General features: G+C 44.6%; 1 protein-coding gene across 2 annotated transcripts in view; it reads left to right on the top strand.

Moving 5' to 3' along the window:
* Nucleotides 1–26,225, top strand: part of GLRA1 (glycine receptor alpha 1) — a 184,364-nt gene that overhangs the window by 75,244 nt on the left and 82,895 nt on the right. For both annotated transcript variants that reach the window (XM_056516843.1, XM_056516844.1), the window contains exons 2-3: nt 11,658–11,788; nt 12,558–12,625. In XM_056516843.1, the coding sequence (XP_056372818.1) occupies nt 11,658–11,788; nt 12,558–12,625 (199 nt within the window). The remainder of the gene's footprint in view (nt 1–11,657; nt 11,789–12,557; nt 12,626–26,225) is intronic.

A 26,225-nucleotide genomic window follows, 5' to 3' on the forward strand; every position in this document is an offset into this window, starting at 1 on the left:
TCCAGTAGCAGAGGACCCTTGTACAAGAATATTGTACAGGCTGGGATATTTTATTTACAATTGTTCATTTCATTTTACGCAGAGTCTGACCCCCACCACCACCTCCACAAGTGTACCGGAATAAAAATAGTTTCGATGTCATAGGAAATGACCTCACAGCTTATCTTGTGATGTCACAGATTTCCTGTTTGAAATCTACCTATTACCTCACAGCAGATTAGCAGACTAAAAGACAGATACAAGAATGGGGGATGGGGGATCGATAGTGCAGCATCTTTAGAGCAAACAGGCCTCAACGAGAAGACACCCTATATCAGTACTCATCGTATAGGATACATTGATATGTACGTATTTTGCTGTAAATTTTCTGCTGAAGGTTTTATAATTCACATATCAGAATTTCCAAGCTGAATTCAGCCCAAAAATTCCGAGGCAGCAGCCTCCTAATTTTTTTCCACAGCGGAAATTCTAATTTTGGACTCTGCTGAAAGAATGAGCATGTTCATTCTGTCATCAGAATCTGCTCGGACGTGTATTGCCATCAATGGAGACGGCGCATGTCAGAGCACTCCTAGCGCCAACTAATTCAGATGAATTTCTGCCATGTGAATGAGCCCTTAGGGAGCATATACAATACAGAATTAATAAGCGGAACTCAGCTCAGAGATCTGCTTGTAAATTCTAGTTCAGCTCTGATCGCTCTCTTGGGTTGCTGCTCTCGTGGATGCCGGACTATCAGGACGGATCTGCACAACTTACAAAGACAAGCTAGGCCAGAAGCCAGCCGGCCTCAGCCTGAAACTAAACTTTGAGTTAAAATCTCAATCCCCGCTAAAGCTAGCGTGATTACTGGACCGAATCTAAACCCCTAAATCCAGTGGATCAGCGCAACAATTACCTTCCTAAGGTCAATAGACTCACGAGGTCCCAACCACTTGTCAAGCTCTAATAGACTTTGTTATATGGGCTGTTCCTGTTCATTATTGCATAAAATCTTCAGTAAAAGTTCAGACACGTTTCTGCAAATCTCTCTATCGCTCTTGGGACGGATGGCGGTAGGACAAGCATACAGAGAATAGCCCTCACCTTGGCGTCACAAATAGAGAGGGTTAAGCAAACACCCTTTAGTAACTGCACGTCTACACCCCCATACCATACCCCCCCAAAGCTACCACAAATGTGCTCTTATAATTAGAAGATCTGCATGAGAACCTCCCTCCTCATCATCTGCGAATGACCATGTGGCCAACACAGTTGGGATGTCACCGCTGTTTACCACACAGAAGCAAGGTTGTAATGTGACAATAGCTCCCCTGACTGAATCAACTCTGATGTCATAGCATTTACTAACTATTTACTAACCACAGAGGTGGTCCTCCAGGATGGCTAGCATGCTTAGTAATGATGGTACTGAAAATCTGTCTAGATAGAGGGGTTGTCATCTCAAAGCGGTGTTCTTTTGGAGAGGTTTTACTGTGTACGGCATATCCGTCCTTGTGATGACATATTGATGCCACATAGTTTGGAGCTACATTTATCATTTAACAACTTCTGACATGTCATAGAGGAGGTGTTCTCTACGGAGTCCAGATTTTCAGAAGCAAGAACATAAGGAAGGTCTCAGCACCTGGACCCTGACAATCATAACATGAATCTCTATCTCTATGATAAATTGTTTTAAGGGAAACTATACAGAACGTTTGAGAATATTATGTGCACTTTAATGATTGGTGGCAAATAGTGTTGGGTGTGAATATTCGCAATGCAAATATTTATTGCAAATATCGCATATTCGCGAATTCTCGAATCATCCCTCCCTGCTTCCATCTTGTGGTGTAAAGAAGGCTCCAATACTAGTTACTGTGGCAGACTGGCGGGCGCCCGGAAATTTGCATATGCGGATATCAGCATATGTGAATTTTCGCGCATATTGATCCCTCCCTTTAGCTCTTTTATCAAGCAATATTGCGCATGCTAATTTCATGGTAAATGCGCATGCAAATGTTATGGTGCATAGTAAAAAAAAGGCCTCGAATATTGCGAATTTTGCCAATATATGACGAATATTCATCCATATATTCCCGAAATATCGCGAATTCGAATATGGCCTATGCCGCTCAACACAAAGGGAAGCTGTCAACTGTATTTTCTGCAAATATCTGCAGACACCATTGGATAGCTGTAAGATAGAAGTGACAGATTCCCTTTTTAGTATAATCTGGGTATAGAAGAAGGTTCTCCCAACCTTATGAAGTTGTCCAATAGGTGACATCTCTAGTGAATATCTGGGATAACTAAGAAGCAAGTGCTCCAGTTGTTCTGCAGCGCGCCCACAGGGCAAAAGAAGCATTACACTTTGAAAGCTCTATATGCAGATACAAGAATAGACTTTAATGCTAAAATTGACTCACAAAAACTATGCAAGAAATGTATATACAATGAGAGGTGATATGGAAGGCCTGAAGTGAATTTTGGATACAGACTTTCCTAGATGTAGGTCAGGATATATTCAGCCTATGCCATGGGGTGGAAGAACCATCTGCCTGTCCTTTCCATTTGGTATCTCTTCAATAGGGGCTAAATTATTCTAACAAATGCATCTCTTATGTGTGTAACTATATAAGTCATTTCTCAACAGCAGTGTATCACTAACCCAGATCTTCTAGATATGTATGTGGGGTTTTATGGAGGCAGCTGATGTTATGAACACACTCTGTTGTCTTTAGTAGACAGGAGTGATATGCCATGAAGGGATTTAGGATATGAAGCCTTTATGCAGAGTTTGGAGCCTGTAGAACATGCCCAGGTCCAAGTATGGCAAATCTGGTATAGAATCAGGAGTGTTTCTCCATTAAAGGGGTACTCCCATGGAAAACTTTTTTTTTTTTTTTTTTTAATCAACTGGTGCCAGAAAGTTAAACAGATTTGTAAATCACTTTTATTAAAACATCTTAGTCCTTCCAGTACTTTTTAGGGGCTGTATACTAAAGAGAAATCAAAAAAAGAAATGCATTTCCTCTGATGTCATGACCACAGTGCTCTCTGCTGACCTCTGCTGTCCATTTTAGGAACTGTCCAGAGCAGAATATGTTTGCTATGGGGATGTTCTCCTGCTCTGGACAGTTCCTAAAATGGACAGCAGAGGTCAGCAGAGAGCATTGTGGTCATGACATCAAAGGAAATTCATTTCTTTTTTGGATTTCTCTTTAGTATACAGCCCCTAAAAAGTACTGAAAGGATTAAGATTTTTTAATAGAAGTGATTTACAAATCTGTTTAACTTTCTGGCACTAGTTGATTTAAAAAAATAAAAATAAAGTTTTCCACGGGAGTACCCTTTAAGGGCTAGCATGTCAACAGAATGTTCTTGCTATCATCACCTTGCTTCATGGAAAGGTTTTGCTATTCTTTGCAGATGGCCTCTGTAAAGAATAGCAAGCAATAAATCACTGATTCACAGTCAGCTAGATAGTCTTCCATTATCCCTTTGTACCAACCCAAAAATATCAGATGATATGTCTACCCCCATAGTTAAATGCTGCACATTATGCATGCAGCATTTCAGGTTTTCTTACCCATGTGTGACACAGTCAGAGCACACAGTTAAATAGTGTACTTTGAATGACCTTGCCCAGCAGGATAAACAATGCTATTAGCCATATGGCACAGATCTCTCCATATCAGCTTTGCTCTCTCCTTTGTAGCTATGACATCACGTCATACTCTCTGAAACAAGAGCTATTGTCCTTGCTTCCCTCATTCCTTCTCAGGACGAGACCATTTATGTGAAGATGGGGAGCTCATATTACTGCTCATTAGGCAGCATGTAATTGAAGCAAAGCACAATTTGTATATATACACTTCCAATCATTGTCCCACATTTTGCAAAATGTATCTGCACTATATTAGAGTACTGAGTAAGTCCTGGGTCCTGGACTCAATTGAATGCTGGTGCCTGTGATACTCATTCATAATATCTAAACTCCAATGACACATTCTGTTAGGTACAGGTGATGGCTTCTTCCAAGTTGTGGATTAACACCCAATCCTTTTGTTCTCCTTAAAGATAAACCACAGTCAAAGTGGTCTTGTGGCTTCTTTTACTTTTTTTCTCACCATTGGAAACACATGCAAACCTAGCTGAATTAAGCATTCATGCATATGGGGGAAGTAAGAATAGTTATAGGAAAAACAAGCATTCAGCAAACAACTATTGAAGGTGTATTGAAGGTGTTACTATCATAAAAAATTTACTTTTGACATGTCATAGATACATGTCAAAAGTTTTGATTGTAGTAGGAAATGGACTTCAGAGCAGCAAATGGTTAAGAACGGCGCTGACCAGGATGAGAAGCATAGAGTAAAAAGCAGTCGGCTTATTCGGATTTCCAATAATGCAATGCATTTCACCGCTAACGCGGCTTCATCAGGCAATGTGAGGCCACACAACCACCGAGGGAAAGAGTTTCTAGTTGTCCTACTGGCTTGCCCCAAGGTGGTTTTATGCTATGGAGCGCTCTTCTTTTTACTTTTAAAAGTTTTGATTGGACATCGTCCAGGTGCTGAGACCCCTCTTGATAACTAGAGCTATTGCTAATCACCTCTGTCCTTATCTCTCACCTTGCTGTGGGAGACAAGCCCATAGACGTCTTAGAGAATCTGTCTCTTGCAGCAAGGGGAGGGAAGCGCTTAGCTGAGTGCTTCTCCCAACTCATTCTAGCGATATTTGGGGATCTCTGGGTCTCACCACCCAGACTCTTGACTGCTCAAAACATTTGACATATCCCTATGAAAATTTTTCTTTAGAAAGCACTTTAAAGTCTATCTGTTGTCAACAAAAACTTTTTATATAATGTAGATAATACCATTATATGTATATTTGCAATATACATTGGTTAAAAAATGTGTATATTTTTGGGTAAAAAAGTGCTGTCCCTGCAGCTATTGCCTGTGTGTCTCTATGAGAAGTCCAAATACAGGAAGTGAGGGCGGGATAAGCAGGGCTCTGTGCAGGCTGCTAGCTTATCAATCATCCTCATGTGTGAGCCCATACCATGTCACAGAGCCTCATTGTACAGAGCCCTGCTGGTCCACCCTCACTTCCTGTATTTGGACTCCTCATAGAGACACACAGGCAATAGCTGTAGGGACAAAAATATACATATTTTTTAACCAATGTATATTACAAATATACATATAATGGTATTATCTACATTATATAAAAAGTTTTTGTTGATGACAGGTACACTTTAAGTCACACACTATGAAGCCGATACCTACAAGCCAGTAAATGTATTCGGTGATCATGGAATCTTTGTAGCTATGATCTGCCCATGGCCTGTGGTCCGGAGCAGTGGCCTGAACATGACCACTGGCCTTCCCCACTTCAATGCAAGTAAGTAATAAATAATTATACATTTGCATAGCCATGTTTATTCGTAATGGGAATGAGGATACTAGTATTAGTAAAATTTTTAATATTTCATACATACTTTTTGATATTTCTTCTGGGCTGCCATAATTTATGGATATGGAACTTTCATAGCACCTTCTGCTGATCTCAATGTATAAAAGAAAATTTAAAAAAGCCATTTCTTTCATTTTGAGCTGATCTCACAGCTTGCAGAACAATTCAGATACAGGGAAACAGATTGCATTTCATACTGGGGGTCCCAGTGGTTGACAATGTGCAGACATGATCAAATAGACATTTTTTATTATGTGTGCACAGAGGTATTTATAATGTTGTACAATAGAAAATGATATTACCTGCATGCCTCTAGATAGGTCTAGTATTAGATTTTCCCAGAATAATAAGGTATAATACTATCTATGTGTGGGAGTATTTTCTTTATATTGTTAGGAAAAGCATAATGATCATTCTGCCTGTCCATGTAGTTTGCAGAGGTAGAAAGCATTAACTGATATGGTCCATTGTAGAGGTGGAATGGCAATGAAGTTCTATTGATTACCTCTAATTGTAATTATTTCTAAGAGCAGAAAATAATGCATTCACCAGAGGTATGTTCAGTCCCATCGAGTGAAGTTGAATATAGCAAAAAAAAAAAAAAACATTATAAGACCCCATTTCTAGTGCTGGATGGGAGGACCCAGTCCAAAAACTCTGCTCCATTGTGGTACCTAGAAGAAGAAGGAGCACAGAACATGTAAATCATTAGAAAAGAATATGAAGCAAACCTTTCTTTTCCCCCATTCGTGGTAATCTCAGAGGCTCGAATACAGTGGTCCCTCAATTTACAATATTTCAAACATACAATGATCTTTTCGGGACCATTGCAACTTAAAACCAGACTCAACATACAATGCTACAGACAGTCCAGATCTGCAAAACATGTCAATGGCCGGAAGAACTGACCAATCAGTACGGACATTTCACTGGTTAAACCCCGGTATTACAGAAGTTCACACACTGACTGGCTGTCTGGTAGCGTCCCCTACAGTACAGGGAGGTACTACATGTTCTGTACTACTCTTTACCTGTGCCAGGGATAGCTGCTCCTTTAAACACCAGGTGGGGCAGCTCACTTTTACATTTTAGGACATTGCGTGTACTGTACAGGACCCCGAAAAAGCTCCTGTCCTCTACATATACAGTGATTTACAGCTCCCAGCAGCTCTTTCTTCCTTTTTTTATGTAAGGACTTGCTTTATCTGTTATAGTTATCAACCTAGTTTTCTTAAATCCTTCCTTTTTCCTATTTTTGGAGGACATTTTGGCAGCTTCAGAACCAATAACCAGGTTTCCTTAGAGTTATGGTTTTAGCATACAATAGTCATCCTGGAATCAATTAATATTGTAACTTGAGGGACCACTGTAATAAAAGCCACAAAAACAGGAGATAGAAATATGTGACAAGCTCAGACAAAACTAAAAACAACAACATTTAAATCATATTTAATTCTGAGAATATTTTATGACAAATCTCCATGGTCATACACTTTTGCCTGTGCTGCTGAGATGTTTTTCCTCGAGGAAGAGGGGAGAAGGGAAGAGAGTAGCAGGAACATTTCATTGTAATGCCAAAGACTTGTTATTCAACATAGAAGACCAGGAGACCAGGCTGTAGCCCCATGCGGTATTAAATGTAATCACTTTCATACTGCCTAAGCTATCAGTCATCAGCACGGTCCCTGGTGGCTTCTCCATGACCTTCTGTCCTTGACTGATAGATCTTTCCCCACACCCCAACAAGGAGAGAAGCCACCATATCAATCAAGGTTGGTAGGAAACGGAGAAATCACCAGGCACCGCCCCAATGACTATCGATTCAGGCATTAGGAAAGTGATGACAGGTTCCCTTTAGGTTTGGCACTTGACACTTTCTAGTCTTGAAGGTAAAGCTTTTGACCACTCTGGAGGAAGAAAGCATTGAACTATAAAGAACAATTCTGTACATATGTACTATGTATGTGGATTCTAGAGTAATTTAAAATTGTCCTTGTTTATAGAAAAAACTTGAAACATATTGCAGGGAGCTATGCATTCACTCTCCGGCTTCCTGCGATCCTCGTCTTTCTGTAAGACATAGGGTCTACTATACTTCTATAAAGCTTGTCTTGTGAAGCAGGATGGAAAAGGCAGCGGCTGGGAAATGAAGAACATAATGGCACTCTTCTCTGTGACATGTTAAAGGGGTACTCCGCCCCTGGCATCTTATCCCTTATCCAAAGGATAGGGGATAAGATGTTAGATCGCCACGGTCCCACTGCTGGTGACCCCGGGGATCGCTGCTGCGGCACCCCGCCATCATTACTGCATAGAGCGAGTTCGCTCTGTGCGTAATGACGGGCGATACAGGGGCCGGAGCAGCGTGACGTCATGGCTCCGCCCCTCATGACATCACGGCCCGTCCCCTTAATGCAAGTCTAGGGCAGGGGGCGTGACGACCGCCACGCCCCCTCCCATAGATTTGTATTGACGGGGCGGAGCTGTGATGTAACGATGCTCAGGCCCCTGTATTGCCCGTCATTACGTGCAGAGCGATCTCGCAGCAGCAGCAATCCCCGGGGTCCCCAGCAGCGGGGATAAGGGGATAAGATGTCTAGGGGCGGAGTACCCCTTTAAATGTTTTTTCTAATGACAGGAACACTTAAAATCTTTGTTTTTGATTGTAGGTCCATGTGAAGGTTGACTATACGATCATCCTATGTAAAGTCTAGATGCTCTGTCCTTTTTACGTTGTTGCCGTTTTCATATTTTTTTATTCATTATGTGTGGTACAGAAAAGAAATTGATTTTCACTATGAAACTAGGATTCTATTGTGACTCTATTTTTATTCTGATCACAGCATGTCCATTGCAAATGAATAGTTAATGTCCATTAGCTTATGAACATCTAAATAGTCCAACATATGAATATCTACAGCTATTGACATATGACCAGATGTCGCAACTACACCAGCTGCTTGCGGTTGACATTGGCTTGTCCTTGAACTCCTCATGTAAGGACACGTTCTCCAGTATAGTAGGGAGTCAATCCATAGTGAACAATCATCTAGATCTATGGGAGATAGTGCTAAAGATCTTCAAGTTCACACTTAAAATTGTGATTTCTCTCTCGCTACAGACCAAGAAAGGGGAGAAGATGTAGATAAAGTTAAGGATATAGGTGGATGAACGAAATGTTTATAATTAGCTTTGGACAAATATATATATATCATAGATTCTGTTTTATTTTTTGGGGATGGAATACCACAGCATGCTATGCTACGCTCGCCAATAAAAATGAACAGAAACCTGGTGAAAGTGTGAATTAAGTCATATAAGAGTAAAAAATCCGTCAATAACAAATGGTCATTTAAAAGATGTTTTCTACTTTTATATATTTTGTCATAAGGGCCCCCCGACAATAAGCTAAACACCAGGACTGCTACTTCTGAAACTGAGTATAGTTGTAATATGCAGAATACCCAGCAGTGAGTGTTCCCTTTCCCTGCAGTGCCTCCACAGGTCAAATAAAGCATTACACCATTCTCATATAAATGAATAAGCTGGCCATATAATGCACAGTTATGTTTGAGACAAGCTCTTTGTAGATGCTCTCCGCCTTGGCTAGGGCTTCTGAACAAGGGATTTCTCTCTTTTAACCTATTCAAGATAGGTTTTCTGAATTAGGATATCACTTTAAAGTGTACCTGTCATTAACAAAAGCTTTTGATATAATGTAGATACTATTAAATGTATATTTGTAATATACATTGATAAAAAAATTTTGTATTGGGTGAAAAAATGCTGCCCCTGCAGCTATTGCATGTGTGTCTCTATGAGGAGTCCAAATACTGGAAGTGTGGGAAAGGCAAGCAGGACTGTGCAGGCTCCTGGCTTGTCAATCATCCTCATGTATGAGTCAGGAGCATGTTATAGAGCCTCACTGCATATGGCCCTGCTTGTCATCAGTGTACAAAGCCCTGCTTGTCCTCAATGCACAGAGCCCTGCTTGTCCTCAGTGCACAGATCCCCGCTTGTCCTCAATGTACAGAGCCCTGGTTGTCCTCAGTGTACAGAGCCCTGCTTTTCCTCAGTGCACAGAGCCCTGCTTGTCCTCAGTGTACAGAGCCCTGCTTGTCCTCAGTGTACAGAGCCCTGCTTGTCCTCAGTGCACAGAGCCCTGCTTGCCCTCAGTGCACAGATCCCTGCTTGTCCTCACTGCACAGATCCCCGCTTGTCCTCAGTGTACAGAGCCCCGCTTGTCCTCAGTGTACAGAGCCCTGCTTGTCCTCAGTGTACAGAGCCCTGCTTGTCCTCAGTGCACAGAGCCCTGCTTGTCCTCAGTGTACAGAGCCCTGTGTGTCCTCAGTGCACAGAGCCCTGCTTGTCCTCAGTGTACAGAGCCCTGCTTGTCCTTAGTGGACAGAGCCCTGCTTGTCCTCAGTATACAGAGCCCTGCTTGTCCTCAGTGTAGAGAGCCCTGCTTGTCCTCAGTGTACAGAGCCCTGCTTGTCCTCAGTATACACATTCCTGCTTGTCCTCACTGCACAGATCAGTACTTGTCCTCACTGCACAGATCCCCGCTTGTCCTCAGTACACAGAGCCCTGCTTGTCCTCACTGCACAGAGCCCTGCTTGTCCTCAGTGTACAGAGCCCTGCTTGTCCTCAGTGCACAGAGCCCTGCTTGTCCTCAGTGCACAGACCCCTGCTTGTCCTCAATATACACATACCTGCTTGTCCTCACTGCACAGATCAGTGCTTGTCCTCACTGCACAGATCCCCACTTGTCCTCAGTGTACAGAGCCCTGCATGTCCTCAGTGTACAAAGCCCTGCTTGTCCTCAGTGAAGAGAGCCCTGCTTGTCCTCAGTGTACAGAGCCCTGCTTGTTTGTCCACCCACACTTCCTGTATTTGGACTCGTCACACAGACACAAGACAATAGCTTTAAGGACAAAAAAAATACACAATTTTTAACCATTGTATATTACAAATATACATATCATGGTATTATCTACATTATATAAACTTTTTGTTAACGACAGGTACACTTTAAGTCTTGAGCAAAGCCATATATGAAATTGCTCTGGAAGAACAATTCACACTCTTGTCCCCAACTAGTTCTTAGTGTTAATCCAGGTAGAAAAAACAGACATGGTCACACATCCAGAATTTTGTATTTTGACCTAACTGCTTCTCAGCATAATTTCAAAAACTAACAGGTTGTTAGTATGCATTTTGATTAAAATGTACAAGCCCACTCGCCACGTCAAGGTCACCTATTAAGAGTCGGTCCCTAACATAAAATAGTGTAGCACTGGGCGGCGTCCACCACTTCCGCGACACCAGTGCCCACAGGGGGAACGACCCACTGGCAGAGCGGCGCCGCCGCAGCAACGGACGCCGCACAGCACCACACCAGTGTGAACAAGGTGTAAAAGCTCACTTACTATTTGCTCCCAGTCAGACTGGGAGGCTGCTAGAAAATGAAAGGGCCTTGTGTAGCTACCTGCTACTTATATAGGGTTGGGCTGAGGGGGTGGGATGGAGTGCAGGCCAAGTGGAAAAAACAAAAAAGGAGGGGATAGAATACACAATTTAAATCCAGGTAGAAAAAACAGACATGGCCGCACATCCACAATTTTGTATTTTGATCTAATTGCTTCTCAGCATAATTTCAAAAACTAACAGGTAGTTAGTATACATTTTGATCAAAAGGTACAAACCTACTCGTCACGTTAAGGCCAGTTAGTTCTTAGTGTTGTAGCTATTGTAATGTATTCCTTTTATAGAAAGTGTAAAAAAATAAATAAACTGGTAATCCATGCACAACAATCTGCAATGAATGGTATATAATCAAATGCCATTAAGTACAACAGACAACAGGAACAAATACTCAACACTCCTAAGCATCAATGCTTATATAATGTCTAGGAACATGTATGTCATCTCCACTTGAAAACATGTTTCCATGTGAAATAGGGAAGGGGGGATACCAACAGATCCCTACTGGAGCAAAAGCGAGATAAAGTGTACAGATTGTAGAAGTATAAACCAAATGCTGCCAAAGGTTCGTTGTTATTCCTGCCAGCAGAGAAAAGATTCTTCTCCATGTTCACTATGCAGTTGAAACTATAACTGACCAATAATAGGTGGGTTAATCTCCGCCAAACAATACAAGTTTACTTTACTGCTTCTGTTTTCTTTTGCAGTCTTGCAGCTTCCAAAGAGGTTGGTGCATCTGCCCGCACTTCCCCTAAACTGTTGTCGCCCTCTGATTTCCTGGATAAGTTAATGGGGAAGATCTCAGGATATGATGCCAGAATTCGACCCAACTTTAAAGGTAACTCTGTTGTGAAGTGACTGTAGATTGACCCATCCAGAAAATTCCTGTTATCTTGGGGACAATCATTGGTATAGTCATAAGATATTGTAAGGTATGACTTACATCACAACGGTGTCTGAACTGCCCCATGTGCTAGGCACTGACACTGCCGCATTATAAATTGCACACTAGGCTGAGAAATCTAGGGCTAGCATTATTGCTATGGCTGGGTCTGAAAAGGGATAAATTACTCCAAAATATAAGCTGTGGGTGGATATGCAATGTGGTGACCTATGGGGTTGCAGACCAAAAACTGGAAAAAGGTAGAATTCACAATCAATGGAAAAAGACATAAGGTCGCACTCACCCAGTAGTCAAAGTTCTTTATTAAAAGTTAACGTCCGTTCATATTCAGTGCTGTGGTAGTGAGGTGCGGTTCGGCAGTACGCCAAGTGAGCGGCTTGAGAAAGCAGGGAAGACCACAAAAGGAGCTCTGCCTCGCCTCTGCCGCTCATCAGCATACTGCTGACCGCACCTCCCTACCACGGCACCGAGTATGAACGGACATTAACTATTAGTAAAGAATGACCTGCTACTGGGTGAGTGCGACCTGATGTATTTTTCCATGCATTATAAATTGCACTGGGGCCCAGGAGCTCCAAGTTACAAATTTTGAGGATAACACTAGAAGATTTCGGCCCATCAGTATCATAACACTCATCAATACATCAATGTTCTTTATATATTTCCTGCATTTATACTTAGTAAATTCTCTTTTTTACAACAGGTCCCCCAGTAAATGTCAGCTGCAACATCTTCATCAACAGCTTTGGCTCCATTGCGGAAACCACTATGGTAAGCAAGAATTTTTATCTCATGAAGTCTAATCCACAGAATAGAGGATAACAAGCTGACTTTGACCTTTGCTAGTGTTCAGACCCTGACCAATTGCTAGAATGAGCTGAGAGAAGTGTGCTGCTGAGCGCTTCTCTCCCCACTCTTTGTCTATTATAAGACCTTCTCAGTCACCTGATTTGGAGCCAGGAGAGAATACCCATAGCATGCACCTCTCTGGCTTCATCCGTCTGGCAAAACTTTTGATATGTTGCTATGACATGTCTCTTTTTTAAATAAAATTGCCCATTAAAGTTTTTTTGGGGGGAAGTATAACTAGTGGCATGAAAGCAAATAGAAGTAAGAACAAAGTACTCCAGCTCACCTCCTTGTAGCAGTGCTCGGATCTGTGCCCGGCAGGAGACTCCAATAGAGAACAAACAAAGGATGATCCAGCACTTGCAAAAACAAACAGCTCTATTGAAGGTCACTGGAGAAAGGTAAAACCAACCATATCAGACGCGTTTCGAGCGCATGCGCTCGAAACGCGTCTGATGATATGGTTGGTTTTACCTGTCTCCAGTGACCTTCAATAAAGCTGTTCTTTTTTTGCAAGTGCTGGATCATCCTTTGTTTGTTCTCTAAGCAAATAGAAGTACACCCATACTCAGAGCAAGGAGGGACCTGTGCTGTACTTGTAGGGGTTGTGCAACATTACAAAAAAATATTATAATTTTTTTTCAGAAACAGTACCGTTCCAATTCCCTGTGTCTGATACAGCACAGCTCAGTTAAATTCACTTGAATGTATCAGAGCTGTAATACCAGACCCAGCCCATTATCAAGAGTGGCACTGTTTACGGATAAAGAGAAAATGCAATGCAAGTCACTGAAATACTTTACAATCTGCTCCTGTTCTGCTTTTAGAACTGATTTGATGCTGAATGATTTCTATCCATGTATGTAGTACTAGGGAAAAAATGTTGGATGAGGAGGTTCTGGTTGCCACAAAACTAATAGCCTAGGGGAGAAAAAAGAATGTGGATGTTTAGGATGTCTTTTGACAGTCTTTATGATATCTATGAACAAAGGAAGTTTTTTTTTTTAGATGCTTATGATACGGCAGCATTCATGATTCCTCTCGTCTTTTCATACAGCCTGAGTAAAGCGAGGCTTCTCTACATCTAGAAGGGTGATCATTGTAGCATGTCTCCCTCAGATCTATAAAAGACATTATATCAAGAACAGGGTATTGCAAGTCCTGTTAACAAAGCAACCTCTTGAGTAATGTGTCTCCCCTCCTTCCCTGTTATCTGAGAAAGAGGCGCTCAGTGGAGCGGCATGACTCCACATTCCGGTGGAATGAAAGCTCTTCTCTCACACACGGTTTTCTGGTCTCAGGGGCTCGAGAGACACTTCATTATGGCACTATCTCACTCCACACTCTGCAATTGCTGATTGATTGAAGTAAGTGAAAGCTAACTCCTCCCCCCCTACCATCACCCAGCAGTCCCATGCAAGATAAGACCAGAAAGTTTATTGAGCCAGATCTATTCAGCCAGAAGATGTTGTCAAGAACAAATTCTACATATGACAAATCATTCAATAACATGTGAGTCATACACGTATACAAAGCTGGACAAATCCATGGGTCTTATATCCATGAGTTTGTCATATAAAATACCGAAGCTTAAAGGCATACATACCATAAAGGGCAGACCAGGAAGGTGCTGTAGAGTCCATAGTGAAGGGGCCCAGTTAACCTTGGTTCCATACTCCTGCCTTCTGGTTGGCAAAACCTGTGCAGAACCGTGGGAAAATGGCTGTGGGGCTAAAAAAGTATTTTGTCAGCCACCAATTGTGCAAGTTCTCCCACAAAAAGATGAGAGAGGCCTGTAATTTTCATCATAGGTATACCTCAACTATCAGAGACATAATGAGAAAATAAAATCCGTAAAATCACATTGTCTTATTTTTAAAGAATTTATTTGCAAATTATGGTGAAAAAATAAGTATTTGGTCACCTACAAACAAGCAAGATTTTTGGCTCTCACAAACCTGTAACTTCTTCTTTAAGAGTCTCCTCTGTCCTCCACTCGTTACCTGTATTAATGGCACCTGTATAACTTGTTATCAGTATAAAAGACACCTGTTCACAATTCACAGAACCACACTTGGGGACCTAGCGAATGACCTGCAGAAATTTGGGACCAAAGAAACAAAGGCCATCATCAGTAACACACTACGCCGTCGGGGATTCAAATCATGCAGTGCCAGACGTGTCCCCCTGCTTAGGCCAGTACATGTCTGGGCCCATCTGAAGTTTGCTCTGAAGAGCATTTGGATGATCCAGAAGAGTATTGGGAGAATGTCATATGGTCAGATGAAACCAAAGTAGAACTTTTTGGTAAAAACTCAACTCGTCGTGTTTGGAGGAGAAAGAATGCTGAGTTGCATCCAAAGAACACCATAGCTACATGGGGGTGGAAACATCATGCTTTGGGGCTGTTTTTCAGCAAAGAGATCAGGATGACTTATCCATGTAAAGGAAAGAATGAATGGGGCCATGTATCGTGAGATTTTCAGTGAAAATCTCCTTCCATCAGCAAGGGCATTGAAGATGAAACGTGGCTGGGTCTTTCAGCATGACAATGATCACAAACACACCACCCGAGCAACAAAGGAGTGGCTTCATAAGAAGCATTTCAAAGTCCTGGAGTGGCCTAGTGTTACGCCGAGCGCTCCGGGTCCCCGCTCCTCCCCGGAGCGCTCGCTTCACTCTCTCCGCTGCAGCGCTCCGGTCACGTCCTCTGACCCGGGGCGCTGCGATCCCGCTGCCAGCCGGGATGCGATTCGCGATGCGGGTAGCGCCCGCTCGCGATGCGCACCCCGGCTCCCCTACCTGACTCGCTCCCCGTCTGTTCTGTCCCGGCGCGCGCGGCCCCGCTCCCTAGGGCGCGCGCGCGCCGGGTCTCTGCGATTTAAAGGGCCACTGCGCCGCTGATTGGCGCAGTGGTTCCAATTAGGGTAATCACCTGTGCACTTCCCTATATTACCTCACTTCCCTTGCACTCCCTTGCCGGATCTTGTTGCCTTAGTGCCAGTGAAAGCGTTCCTTGTGTGTTCCTTGCCTGTGTTTCCAGACCTTCTGCCGTTGCCCCTGACTACGATCCTTGCTGCCTGCCCCGACCTTCTGCTACGTCCGACCTTGCTTCTGCCTACTCCCTTGTACCGCGCCTATCTTCAGCAGCCAGAGAGGTGAGCCGTTGCTAGTGGATACGACCTGGTCACTACCGCCGCAGCAAGACCATCCCGCTTTGCGGCGGGCTCTGGTGAAAACCAGTAGTGGCTTAGAACCGGTCCACTAGCACGGTCCACGCCAATCCCTCTCTGGCACAGAGGATCCACTACCTGCCAGCCGGCATCGTGACAGTAGATCCGGCCATGGATCCCGCTGAAGTTCCTCTGCCAGTTGTCGCTGACCTCACCACGGTGGTCGCCCAGCAGTCACAACAGATAGCGCAACAAGGCCAACAGCTGTCTCAACTGACCGTTATGCTACAACAGTTACTACCACAGCTTCAGCAGTCATCTCCTCCGCCAGCTCCTGCACCTCCTCCGCAGCGAGTGGCCGCTCCTGGGATACGCTTATCCTTGCCGGATAAATTTGATGGGGACTCTAAGTTTTGCCGTGGCTTTCTTTCCCAATGTTCCCTGCATCTGGAGATGATGTCGGACCTGTTTCCCACTGAAAGGTCTAAGGTGGCTTTCGTAGTCAGTCTTCTGTCCGGAAAAGCCCTGTCATGGGCCACACCGCTCTGGGACCGCAATGACCCCGTCACTGCCTCTGTACACTCCTTCTTCTCGGAAATCCGAAGTGTCTTTGAGGAACCTGCCCGAGCCTCTTCTGCTGAGACTGCCCTGTTGAACCTGGTCCAGGGTAATTCTTCCGTTGGCGAGTATGCCGTACAGTTCCGTACACTTGCTTCAGAATTGTCCTGGAATAATGAGGCCCTCTGCGCGACCTTCAAAAAAGGCCTATCCAGCAACATTAAAGATGTTCTGGCCGCACGAGAAATTCCTGCTAATCTACATGAACTTATTCACCTAGCCACTCGCATTGACATGCGTTTTTCTGAAAGGCGTCAGGAACTCCGCCAAGATATGGACTCTGTTCGCACGAGGCGTTTCGTCTCCTCGGCTCCTCTCTCCTCTGGTCCCCTGCAATCTGTTCCTGTGCCTCCCGCCGTGGAGGCTATGCAGGTCGACCGGTCTCGCCTGACACCTCAAGAGAGGACACGACGCCGTATGGAGAACCTCTGCCTGTACTGTGCTAGTACCGAACACTTCCTGAGGGATTGTCCTATCCGTCCTCCCCGCCTGGAAAGACGTACGCTGACTCCGCACAAAGGTGAGACAGTCCTTGATGTCTACTCTGCTTCTCCACGTCTTACTGTGCCTGTGCGGATGTCTGCCTCTGCCTTCTCCTTCTCTACGGTGGCCTTCTTGGACTCTGGATCTGCAGGAAATTTTATTTTGGCCTCTCTCGTCTACAGGTTCAACATCCCGGTGACCAGTCTCGCCAGACCCCTCTACATCAATTGTGTAAATAATGAAAGATTGGACTGTACCATACGTTTCCGCACGGAGCCCCTTCTTATGAGCATCGGATCTCATCATGAGAGGATTGAACTTTTGGTCCTCCCCAATTGCACCTCAGAAATTCTCCTTGGACTTCCCTGGCTTCAACTTCATTCCCCAACCCTGGATTGGTCCACTGGGGAGATCAAGAGTTGGGGGTCCTCTTGTTCCAAGAACTGTCTAAAACCGGTTCCCAGTAACCCTTGCCGTAACTCTGTGGTTCCTCCAGTAACCGGTCTCCCTAAGGCCTATATGGACTTCGCGGATGTTTTCTGCAAAAAACAAGCTGAGACTCTACCTCCTCACAGGCCTTATGATTGCCCTATCGACCTCCTCCCGGGCACTACTCCACCCCGGGGCAGAATTTATCCTCTCTCTGCCCCAGAGACTCTTGCCATGTCCGAATACGTCCAGGAGAATCTAAAAAAGGGCTTTATCCGTAAATCCTCCTCTCCTGCCGGAGCCGGATTTTTCTTTGTGTCCAAAAAAGATGGCTCCCTACGTCCTTGCATTGACTACCGCGGTCTTAATAAAATCACGGTTAAGAACCGCTACCCCTTACCCCTCATCTCTGAACTCTTTGATCGCCTCCAAGGTGCCCACATCTTCACTAAATTGGACTTAAGAGGCGCCTATAACCTCATCCGCATCAGAGAGGGGGACGAGTGGAAAACGGCATTTAACACCAGAGATGGACACTTTGAGTATCTGGTCATGCCCTTTGGACTGTGCAATGCCCCTGCCGTCTTCCAAGACTTTGTCAATGAAATTTTTCGTGATCTGTTATACTCCTGTGTTGTTGTATATCTGGACGATATCCTAATTTTTTCTGCCAATCTAGAAGAACACCGCCAGCATGTCCGTATGGTTCTTCAGAGACTTCGTGACAACCAACTCTATGCCAAAATTGAGAAATGTCTGTTTGAATGCCAATCTCTTCCTTTTCTAGGATATTTGGTCTCTGGCCAGGGACTACAGATGGATCCAGACAAACTCTCTGCCGTCTTAGATTGGCCACGCCCCTCCGGACTCCGTGCTATCCAACGCTTTTTGGGGTTCGCCAATTATTACAGGCAATTTATTCCACATTTTTCTACCATTGTGGCTCCTATCGTGGCTTTAACCAAAAAAAAATGCTGATCCCAAGTCCTGGCCTCCTCAAGCAGAAGACGCCTTTAAACGACTCAAGTCTGCCTTTTCTTCGGCTCCCGTGCTCTCCAGACCTGACCCTTCCAAACCCTTCCTATTGGAGGTTGATGCCTCCTCAGTGGGAGCTGGAGCTGTTCTTCTACAAAAAAATTCTTCCGGCCATGCTGTCACTTGTGGTTTTTTCTCTAGGACCTTCTCTCCAGCGGAGAGGAACTACTCCATCAGGGATCGAGAGCTTCTAGCCATTAAATTAGCACTTGAGGAATGGAGGCATCTGCTGGAGGGATCAAGATTTCCTGTTATTATCTACACCGACCACAAGAACCTCTCCTACCTCCAGTCTGCCCAACGGCTGAATCCTCGCCAGGCCCGGTGGTCTCTGTTCTTTGCCCGATTTAATTTTGAGATTCACTTTCGTCCTGCCGATAAGAACATTAGGGCCGATGCTCTCTCTCGTTCCTCGGATGCCTCAGAAGTTGATCTCCCTCCGCAACACATCATTCCACCTGACTGCCTGATCTCCACTTCTCCTGCCTCCATCAGGCAGACTCCTCCAGGAAAGACCTTTGTTTCTCCACGCCAACGCCTCGGAATCCTCAAATGGGGTCACTCCTCCCATCTCGCAGGTCATGCGGGCATCAAGAAATCTGTGCAACTCATCTCCCGCTTCTATTGGTGGCCGACTCTGGAGACGGATGTTGGGGACTTTGTGCGAGCCTGCACTATCTGTGCCCGGGATAAGACTCCTCGCCAGAAGCCCGCTGGTTTTCTTCATCCTCTGCCTGTCCCCGAACAGCCTTGGTCTCTGATTGGTATGGATTTTATTACTGATTTACCCCCTTCCCGTGGCAACACTGTTATTTGGGTGGTCGTTGATCGATTCTCCAAAATGGCACATTTCATCCCTCTTCCTGGTCTTCCTTCTGCGCCTCAGTTGGCTAAACAATTTTTTGTACACATTTTTCGTCTTCACGGGTTGCCTACGCAGATTGTCTCGGATAGAGGTGTCCAATTCGTGTCTAAATTCTGGAGGGCTCTCTGTAAACAACTCAAGATTAAATTAAATTTTTCCTCTGCATATCATCCCCAGTCCAATGGACAAGTAGAAAGAATTAACCAGATCTTGGGTGATTATTTGCGACATTTTGTTTCCTCCCGCCAGGATGACTGGGCAGATCTCCTTCCATGGGCCGAATTCTCGTATAACTTCAGGGTCTCTGAATCTTCCTCCAAATCCCCATTTTTCGTGGTGTACGGCCGTCACCCTCTTCCCCCCCTCCCTACCCCCTTGCCCTCTGGTCTGCCCGCTGTGGATGAAATTTCTCGTGACCTTTCCATTATATGGAGAGAGACCCAAAATTCTCTCTTACAGGCTTCTTCACGCATGAAGAGGTTCGCGGATAAGAAAAGAAGAGCTCCCCCCGTTTTTTCCCCTGGAGACAAGGTATGGCTCTCCGCTAAATATGTCCGCTTCCGTGTCCCTAGCTACAAGTTGGGACCACGCTATCTTGGTCCTTTCAAAATTTTGTGTCAAATTAATCCTGTCTCTTATAAACTTCTTCTTCCTCCTTCTCTTCGTATCCCTAATGCCTTTCACGTCTCTCTTCTCAAACCACTCATCCTCAACCGTTTTTCTCCCAAATCTGTTCCTCCCACTCCTGTTTCCGGCTCCTCGGACGTCTTCTCGGTCAAGGAAATTTTGGCTGCCAAAAAGGTCAGAGGGAAAAATTTTTTTTTAGTAGACTGGGAGGGTTGTGGTCCTGAAGAGAGATCCTGGGAACCTGAGGACAACATCCTTGACAAAAGTCTGCTCCTCAGGTTCTCAGGCTCCAAGAAGAGGGGGAGACCCAAGGGGGGGGGTACTGTTACGCCGAGCGCTCCGGGTCCCCGCTCCTCCCCGGAGCGCTCGCTTCACTCTCTCCGCTGCAGCGCTCCGGTCACGTCCTCTGACCCGGGGCGCTGCGATCCCGCTGCCAGCCGGGATGCGATTCGCGATGCGGGTAGCGCCCGCTCGCGATGCGCACCCCGGCTCCCCTACCTGACTCGCTCCCCGTCTGTTCTGTCCCGGCGCGCGCGGCCCCGCTCCCTAGGGCGCGCGCGCCGGGTCTCTGTGATTTAAAGGGCCACTGCGCCGCTGATTGGCGCAGTGGTTCCAATTAGGGTAATCACCTGTGCACTTCCCTATATTACCTCACTTCCCTTGCACTCCCTTGCCGGATCTTGTTGCCTTAGTGCCAGTGAAAGCGTTCCTTGTGTGTTCCTTGCCTGTGTTTCCAGACCTTCTGCCGTTGCCCCTGACTACGATCCTTGCTGCCTGCCCCGACCTTCTGCTACGTCCGACCTTGCTTCTGCCTACTCCCTTGTACCGCGCCTATCTTCAGCAGCCAGAGAGGTGAGCCGTTGCTAGTGGATACGACCTGGTCACTACCGCCGCAGCAAGACCATCCCGCTTTGCGGCGGGCTCTGGTGAAAACCAGTAGTGGCTTAGAACCGGTCCACTAGCACGGTCCACGCCAATCCCTCTCTGGCACAGAGGATCCACTACCTGCCAGCCGGCATCGTGACACCTAGCCAGTCTCCAGATCTCAACCCCATAGAAAAGCTTTGGAGGGAGTTGAAAGTCTGTGTTGCCCAGCAACACTCCCAAAACATCACTGCTCTCGAGGAGATCTGCATGGAGGAATGGGCCAAAATACCAGCAATAGTGTGTGAAAACCTTGTGAAGACTTACAGAAAACGTTTGATCTCTGTCTTTGCCAACAAAGGGTATATAACAAAGTATGGAGATGAACTTTTGTTATTGACCAAATATGTATTTTTCACCATAATTTGCAAATAAATTCTTTAAAAATCAGAATGTGATTTTATGGATTTTTTTTTCTCATTATGCCTCTCATAGTTGAGGTATACCTATGATGAAAATTACAGGCCTCTCTCATCAAGTGGGAGAACTTGCACATTTGGTGGCTGACTAAATACTTTTTTGTCCCACTGTAAACAGATTTATAAATTACTTCTATTTCAAAATCTGAAGCCTTCCAGTACTTATAAGCTGCTGTACACTACAGAGAAACTTGTGAAGTTCTTTCCAGTCTGACAACAGTGCTCTCTGCTGACACCTCTGTCCGTATCAGGAACTGTCCAGATTAGAAGCAAATCCCCATAGAAAACCTCTCCTGCTCTGGACAGTTCCTGACACAGACAGAGGAGTCAGCAGAGAGCACTGTGGTCAGACTGGAAAGAACTTCACAAATTTCTCTGAAGTATATCTGTAGTATACAGCAGCTGATAAACACTAGAAGGGTTAATAGATTTACAAATCTGTTCAACTTTATGGCACCAGTTGATTTGAAAACATTTTTTTTCCACCGGCATTCCCCTTTAAAAATCGATGTAAGTAGAACATACGGAATTTAAAAAAAAAAACTTTGCTGCTCCAACTTCTGATTTATCAACATTTGTGCAATTTATGTTTTGGGTGGAAATCTGGCTATTGAACAAGGTTGATAAACATGTCTATATTCTTCACAGGTTTGCACAACTCGGGTTTGTTACAGTGTTTGCAAATTTTGGAGGGATATACAGTATGAATACCGTATATACTGTATATACCTAAGGTCCCCACTGAGCAATAGCAATATAATTCCACATAAATCTTCTCTGTCTAGGACATAAAAAGGCCAGGCCATTAAAAAAATGAAATAAACATACATTTAAAAGGTGAATTCAAGTACAGTAAACAGACATGGCCGCACATCCACAAATTGTATTTTGATCTAATTACTTCTCAGTATAAATTCAAAAACTAACAGGTTGTTAGTATACATTTTGATCAAAAAGTACAAGCCCACTCGCCACGTCAAGACCACCTATTTAGAGTGGGTCCCTAACGTCCCTAGCATAAAATGGTGTACCACTGGGCGGCGACCACCACCGCCGCAACACCAGTGCCCACAGGGGGAATGACCCACTGGCAGAGCAGCCCCAATGCCACTCAAACCAGTCACAGGGCCGCGCCTCCCCACAGACACTGTGCCACGGCAGCAATGGACGCCGCACAGCACCACACCAGTGTGAACAAGGTGTAAAAGATAACTTACCATGTGCTCCCAGCAGACTGGGAGGCTACCAGAAAAGAAAGAGCCCTGAGCAGCTTCCTGTTCATTTATATAGGGTTGGGCTGAGGTGTTGGGGCAGAGTGCAGACCAAGTGGGAAAAAAAAAGAAAAAAAAAAAGAAGGGGATAGAAGATACAATGTGAATTCAAGTAGAGTAAACAGACATGGTCGCACAGCCACAAATTGTATTTTGATCTACTTGCTTCTCAGCATAAATTTAAAAACTAACAGGTTGTTAGTATACATTTTTATCAAAAAGTACAAGCCCACTCACCACGTCAAGGCCACCTATTTAAAAAGCTGTCTCATGCCTCTGATTGGTACTCTCCTGTATTGGACAAAATGAAGAACCTCTCGATCAAAGTAGCTCCCCCTCTGGTGGACTCAAGTCATTCATGTATTACATATATGGCCATTCACTGGGATATACCTACATCCCATATGTACATACCTTGTAACAGACCATGCAGCTGCTATGGGGCCCTTGAAGAGAGGGTGCACCGTCCTGTTTGGTCCGATTCCTGATGGAGGGGTGTATTGACCAATGGGTCATGTAAAGCAAAAGGAAATAAACACCATACTTTTCTGTCCTGTGGGGAGGACCATAATAGGAGGCCCATTTCGATATGTGCTTCGGGGCTCTTTTCCACTATATACACAGGGCCAGCGTTCAGGTGGGGAAAACCGGGCAATTACCCAGGGCCCTCAGGGGGCCCCTGTCATATTCGGGACATCCCTGTGTCCCGAAATATCTTTTTTTGGGACAAAAGGATGTCCTGGTTACCGCCGGGAGGTAGCGCACGCAGAGACGTCAGTGACGTCCTGTGCGTGCGCCCATAGGAACGGAGTAGCGAAGCATCGGAGCATCTAGGAGGAGGACGCGCACAAGTTACAAGCTGCACGTTAGCTTCGGTGCTCCGACCACCACTCCTCCGGTCCCATGGACCTATAGGCCATACCAGTAGATCGTGACCCCTGACCAGAGGAGCAGTGGTCGGAGAACTGAAGTGGGGACGTACACAGACATCCAGCCTCCAGCCATACACTGTATATGGCTGAAGGCTGTATGTCTGTGGGGGCCACTGCCTACCAAATGTGGGGGGAACTGTACTGCCAAGCTAATGTGGGGGGACTACAACTTAATGTGGGGGGGCTACAACCTAATGTGGGGGACTATACTGCCAGCCTAATGTGGGGGAACTATGCTGCCAACCTAATGTGGGGGGAACTATACTGCCAACCTAATGTGGGAGAACTATACTGCCAACCTAATGTGGGGGAGCTATACTGTCAACCTAATGTGAGGGAACTATACTGCCAACCTAATGTGGGGGAACTATACTGCCAACCTAATATGGGGAAACTATACTGTCAACCTAATGTGGGGGAACTATACTGCCAACCAAATGTCGGGGGAACTATACTGCCAGCCTAATGTGGGGGAACTATACTGCCAACCTAATGTGAGGGAACTATACTGCCAACCTAATGTGGGGGAATTATACTGCCAACCTAATAAGGGGGGAACTATACTGCCAACCTAATGTGGGGGGGGGGGACTATACTGCCAACCAAATGTGGTGGGGGAACTATACTGCTAACCTAATGTGGGGAAACTATACTGCCAACCTAATGTGGGGGAACTGCAACCTAATGTGGGGGAACTACATCCTAATGTGGGGGGCCTATACTGACAACCTAATGTGGGACTATACTGCTAACCTAATGTGGGGGAACTATACTGCCAACCTAATGTGGGGGAACTACAACTTAATGTTGGGGAACTACAATCTAATGTGGGGGAACAACAACCTAATGTGGGGGACCTATACTGCCAACCTTATGTGGGGGGAACTACAACCTAATGTGGGGGAACTAAAACCTAATGTGGGGGAACTATACTGCCAACCTAATGTGGGGGGAACTATACTGCCAACCTAATGTGGGGGAACTACACAAAAATATAAAATTGTACTATTCTGATCCCTATAACACTTTTATTTTTCTGTAGATGGGGTTGTATGAGGGTAATTTTTTGCGCTGTGATTTGTAGTTTTTATCGATATCATTTTTGTTTTGATGGGACTTTTCAATTGCTTTTTTGATATTTTTTTATGGTATTAGAAGTGACCAAAAATTTGCAAATCTGGTTAGTGCACTATTATGACTTTTGGGGCCCCACTTTTGATTTTGCCCAGGGCCATGCTCAGCCTAAAACCAGCCCTGTATATACACCACTGGTCACTTTGTAATACTATAGTTCTCCGGCAGAGAACATGCCTGGCAGGTTGTGTCTTTCTTAAACAAAATTTGCTTTTAAGCAGGTATCACAGTTTGGATGGCTGCCATAGCTCGTCTGAAATGTAGTTGAAATGTAGTAGGATTATACAATTTTGAGCAAAAGAAAATCATTGATCTACACATTTATATATATATAGTAAGGACACCCAATGGGAAAAATACCATATCCCAAAATTAAAGGGGTATTCCATGAAAAAACTTTTTTTTTTTTATATCAACTGGCTCCAGAAAGTTAAACAGATTTGTAAATTACTTCTATTAAAAAATGTTAATCCTTTCAATAGTTATCAGCTGCTGAATTTGAGTTGTTTTCTGTCTGGCAATAGTGCTATCTGCTGCGTATCTTCTTGTCTCAGGAACTGCACAGAGTTGAAGAGGTTTGCTATGGGGATTTGCTTCTAAACTGGGTGGTTCCCGAGACAGGTGTCATCAGAGAGCACTAAGACAGAAAAGAAAAACTCAACTTCAGCAGATCATAAGTACTGAAAGGATTAAGATTTTATAATAGAAGTAATTTACAAATCTGTTTAACTTTCTGGAGCCAGTTGATATATAAAGAAAAGTTTTTTCCTGGATAACCCCTTTAAGTTATCCCCTGTCCACAGGATAGGGATAACTACCTGTTCAGTGGGGTTCCAACCTCTGAGACCCTCACAGATGAGAAGAAAGAAGGTCAATTGTCCCCCAGGGTAATAGAGCAGCAGCAGGGCACATGCTTGGTCACTGCTTTATTCAGTCTCTAGTGGTGCATTAGGATATTAAAGAGGTACTCTGGTAAAAAAAAAAAAAAAATGCAGAATGCATAAACCTTTACTTACCTCTTACGCTCCCCTTCTGCCTCCGTTATTGCTGTCCCGGTCTTTGGTGCGATCCTCTTTCTGGTTCTGGTGCCCGACACGGTACAGTGCAGCTTAGTGAACTGCTGGCAAACGGTATCTCGCATCAGTCGTCTTCCTGCCTCTCAGCCACACAATTGCTGAGGTGGGACAATTTTTCTCATAATTGGGGGGTCCCAGCAGTTAGACCCCCCCCCCCACTGATTATCTGGTTTCCTACAATCCTGTGGATATAGCATTACTTTTACTTACCAGTAAGGGGTAGGAGACCCAGTGTCTATTTTTGGAAAGAAATATACAAAGTGTACTTGGTTGAAGAAGCCATATGAGGAAACTTATTCTAGCACACATGGGAAAAAATTCATTGGACATCAGTCTGAAATCAACGTTATTGATATTCTGTGAAAGGAACAAAATGAACATTCTGTTCTGAAGCCAACACTCTGGGACAAGAGTTATTAAAAAACGGAAAGTTTGTGAAACTCAGAAGCAAAAATCAATTTGGTTTCTGAATCATTCCTCAGCTGTGTGCTAAATAACTTCAAAGACGGGGACAACAGAGTCCACAACCGGACTGG

The sequence above is a fragment of the Hyla sarda genome, chromosome 4, assembly GCF_029499605.1.
Source record: "Hyla sarda isolate aHylSar1 chromosome 4, aHylSar1.hap1, whole genome shotgun sequence".
Lineage (NCBI taxonomy): Eukaryota > Metazoa > Chordata > Amphibia > Anura > Hylidae > Hyla > Hyla sarda.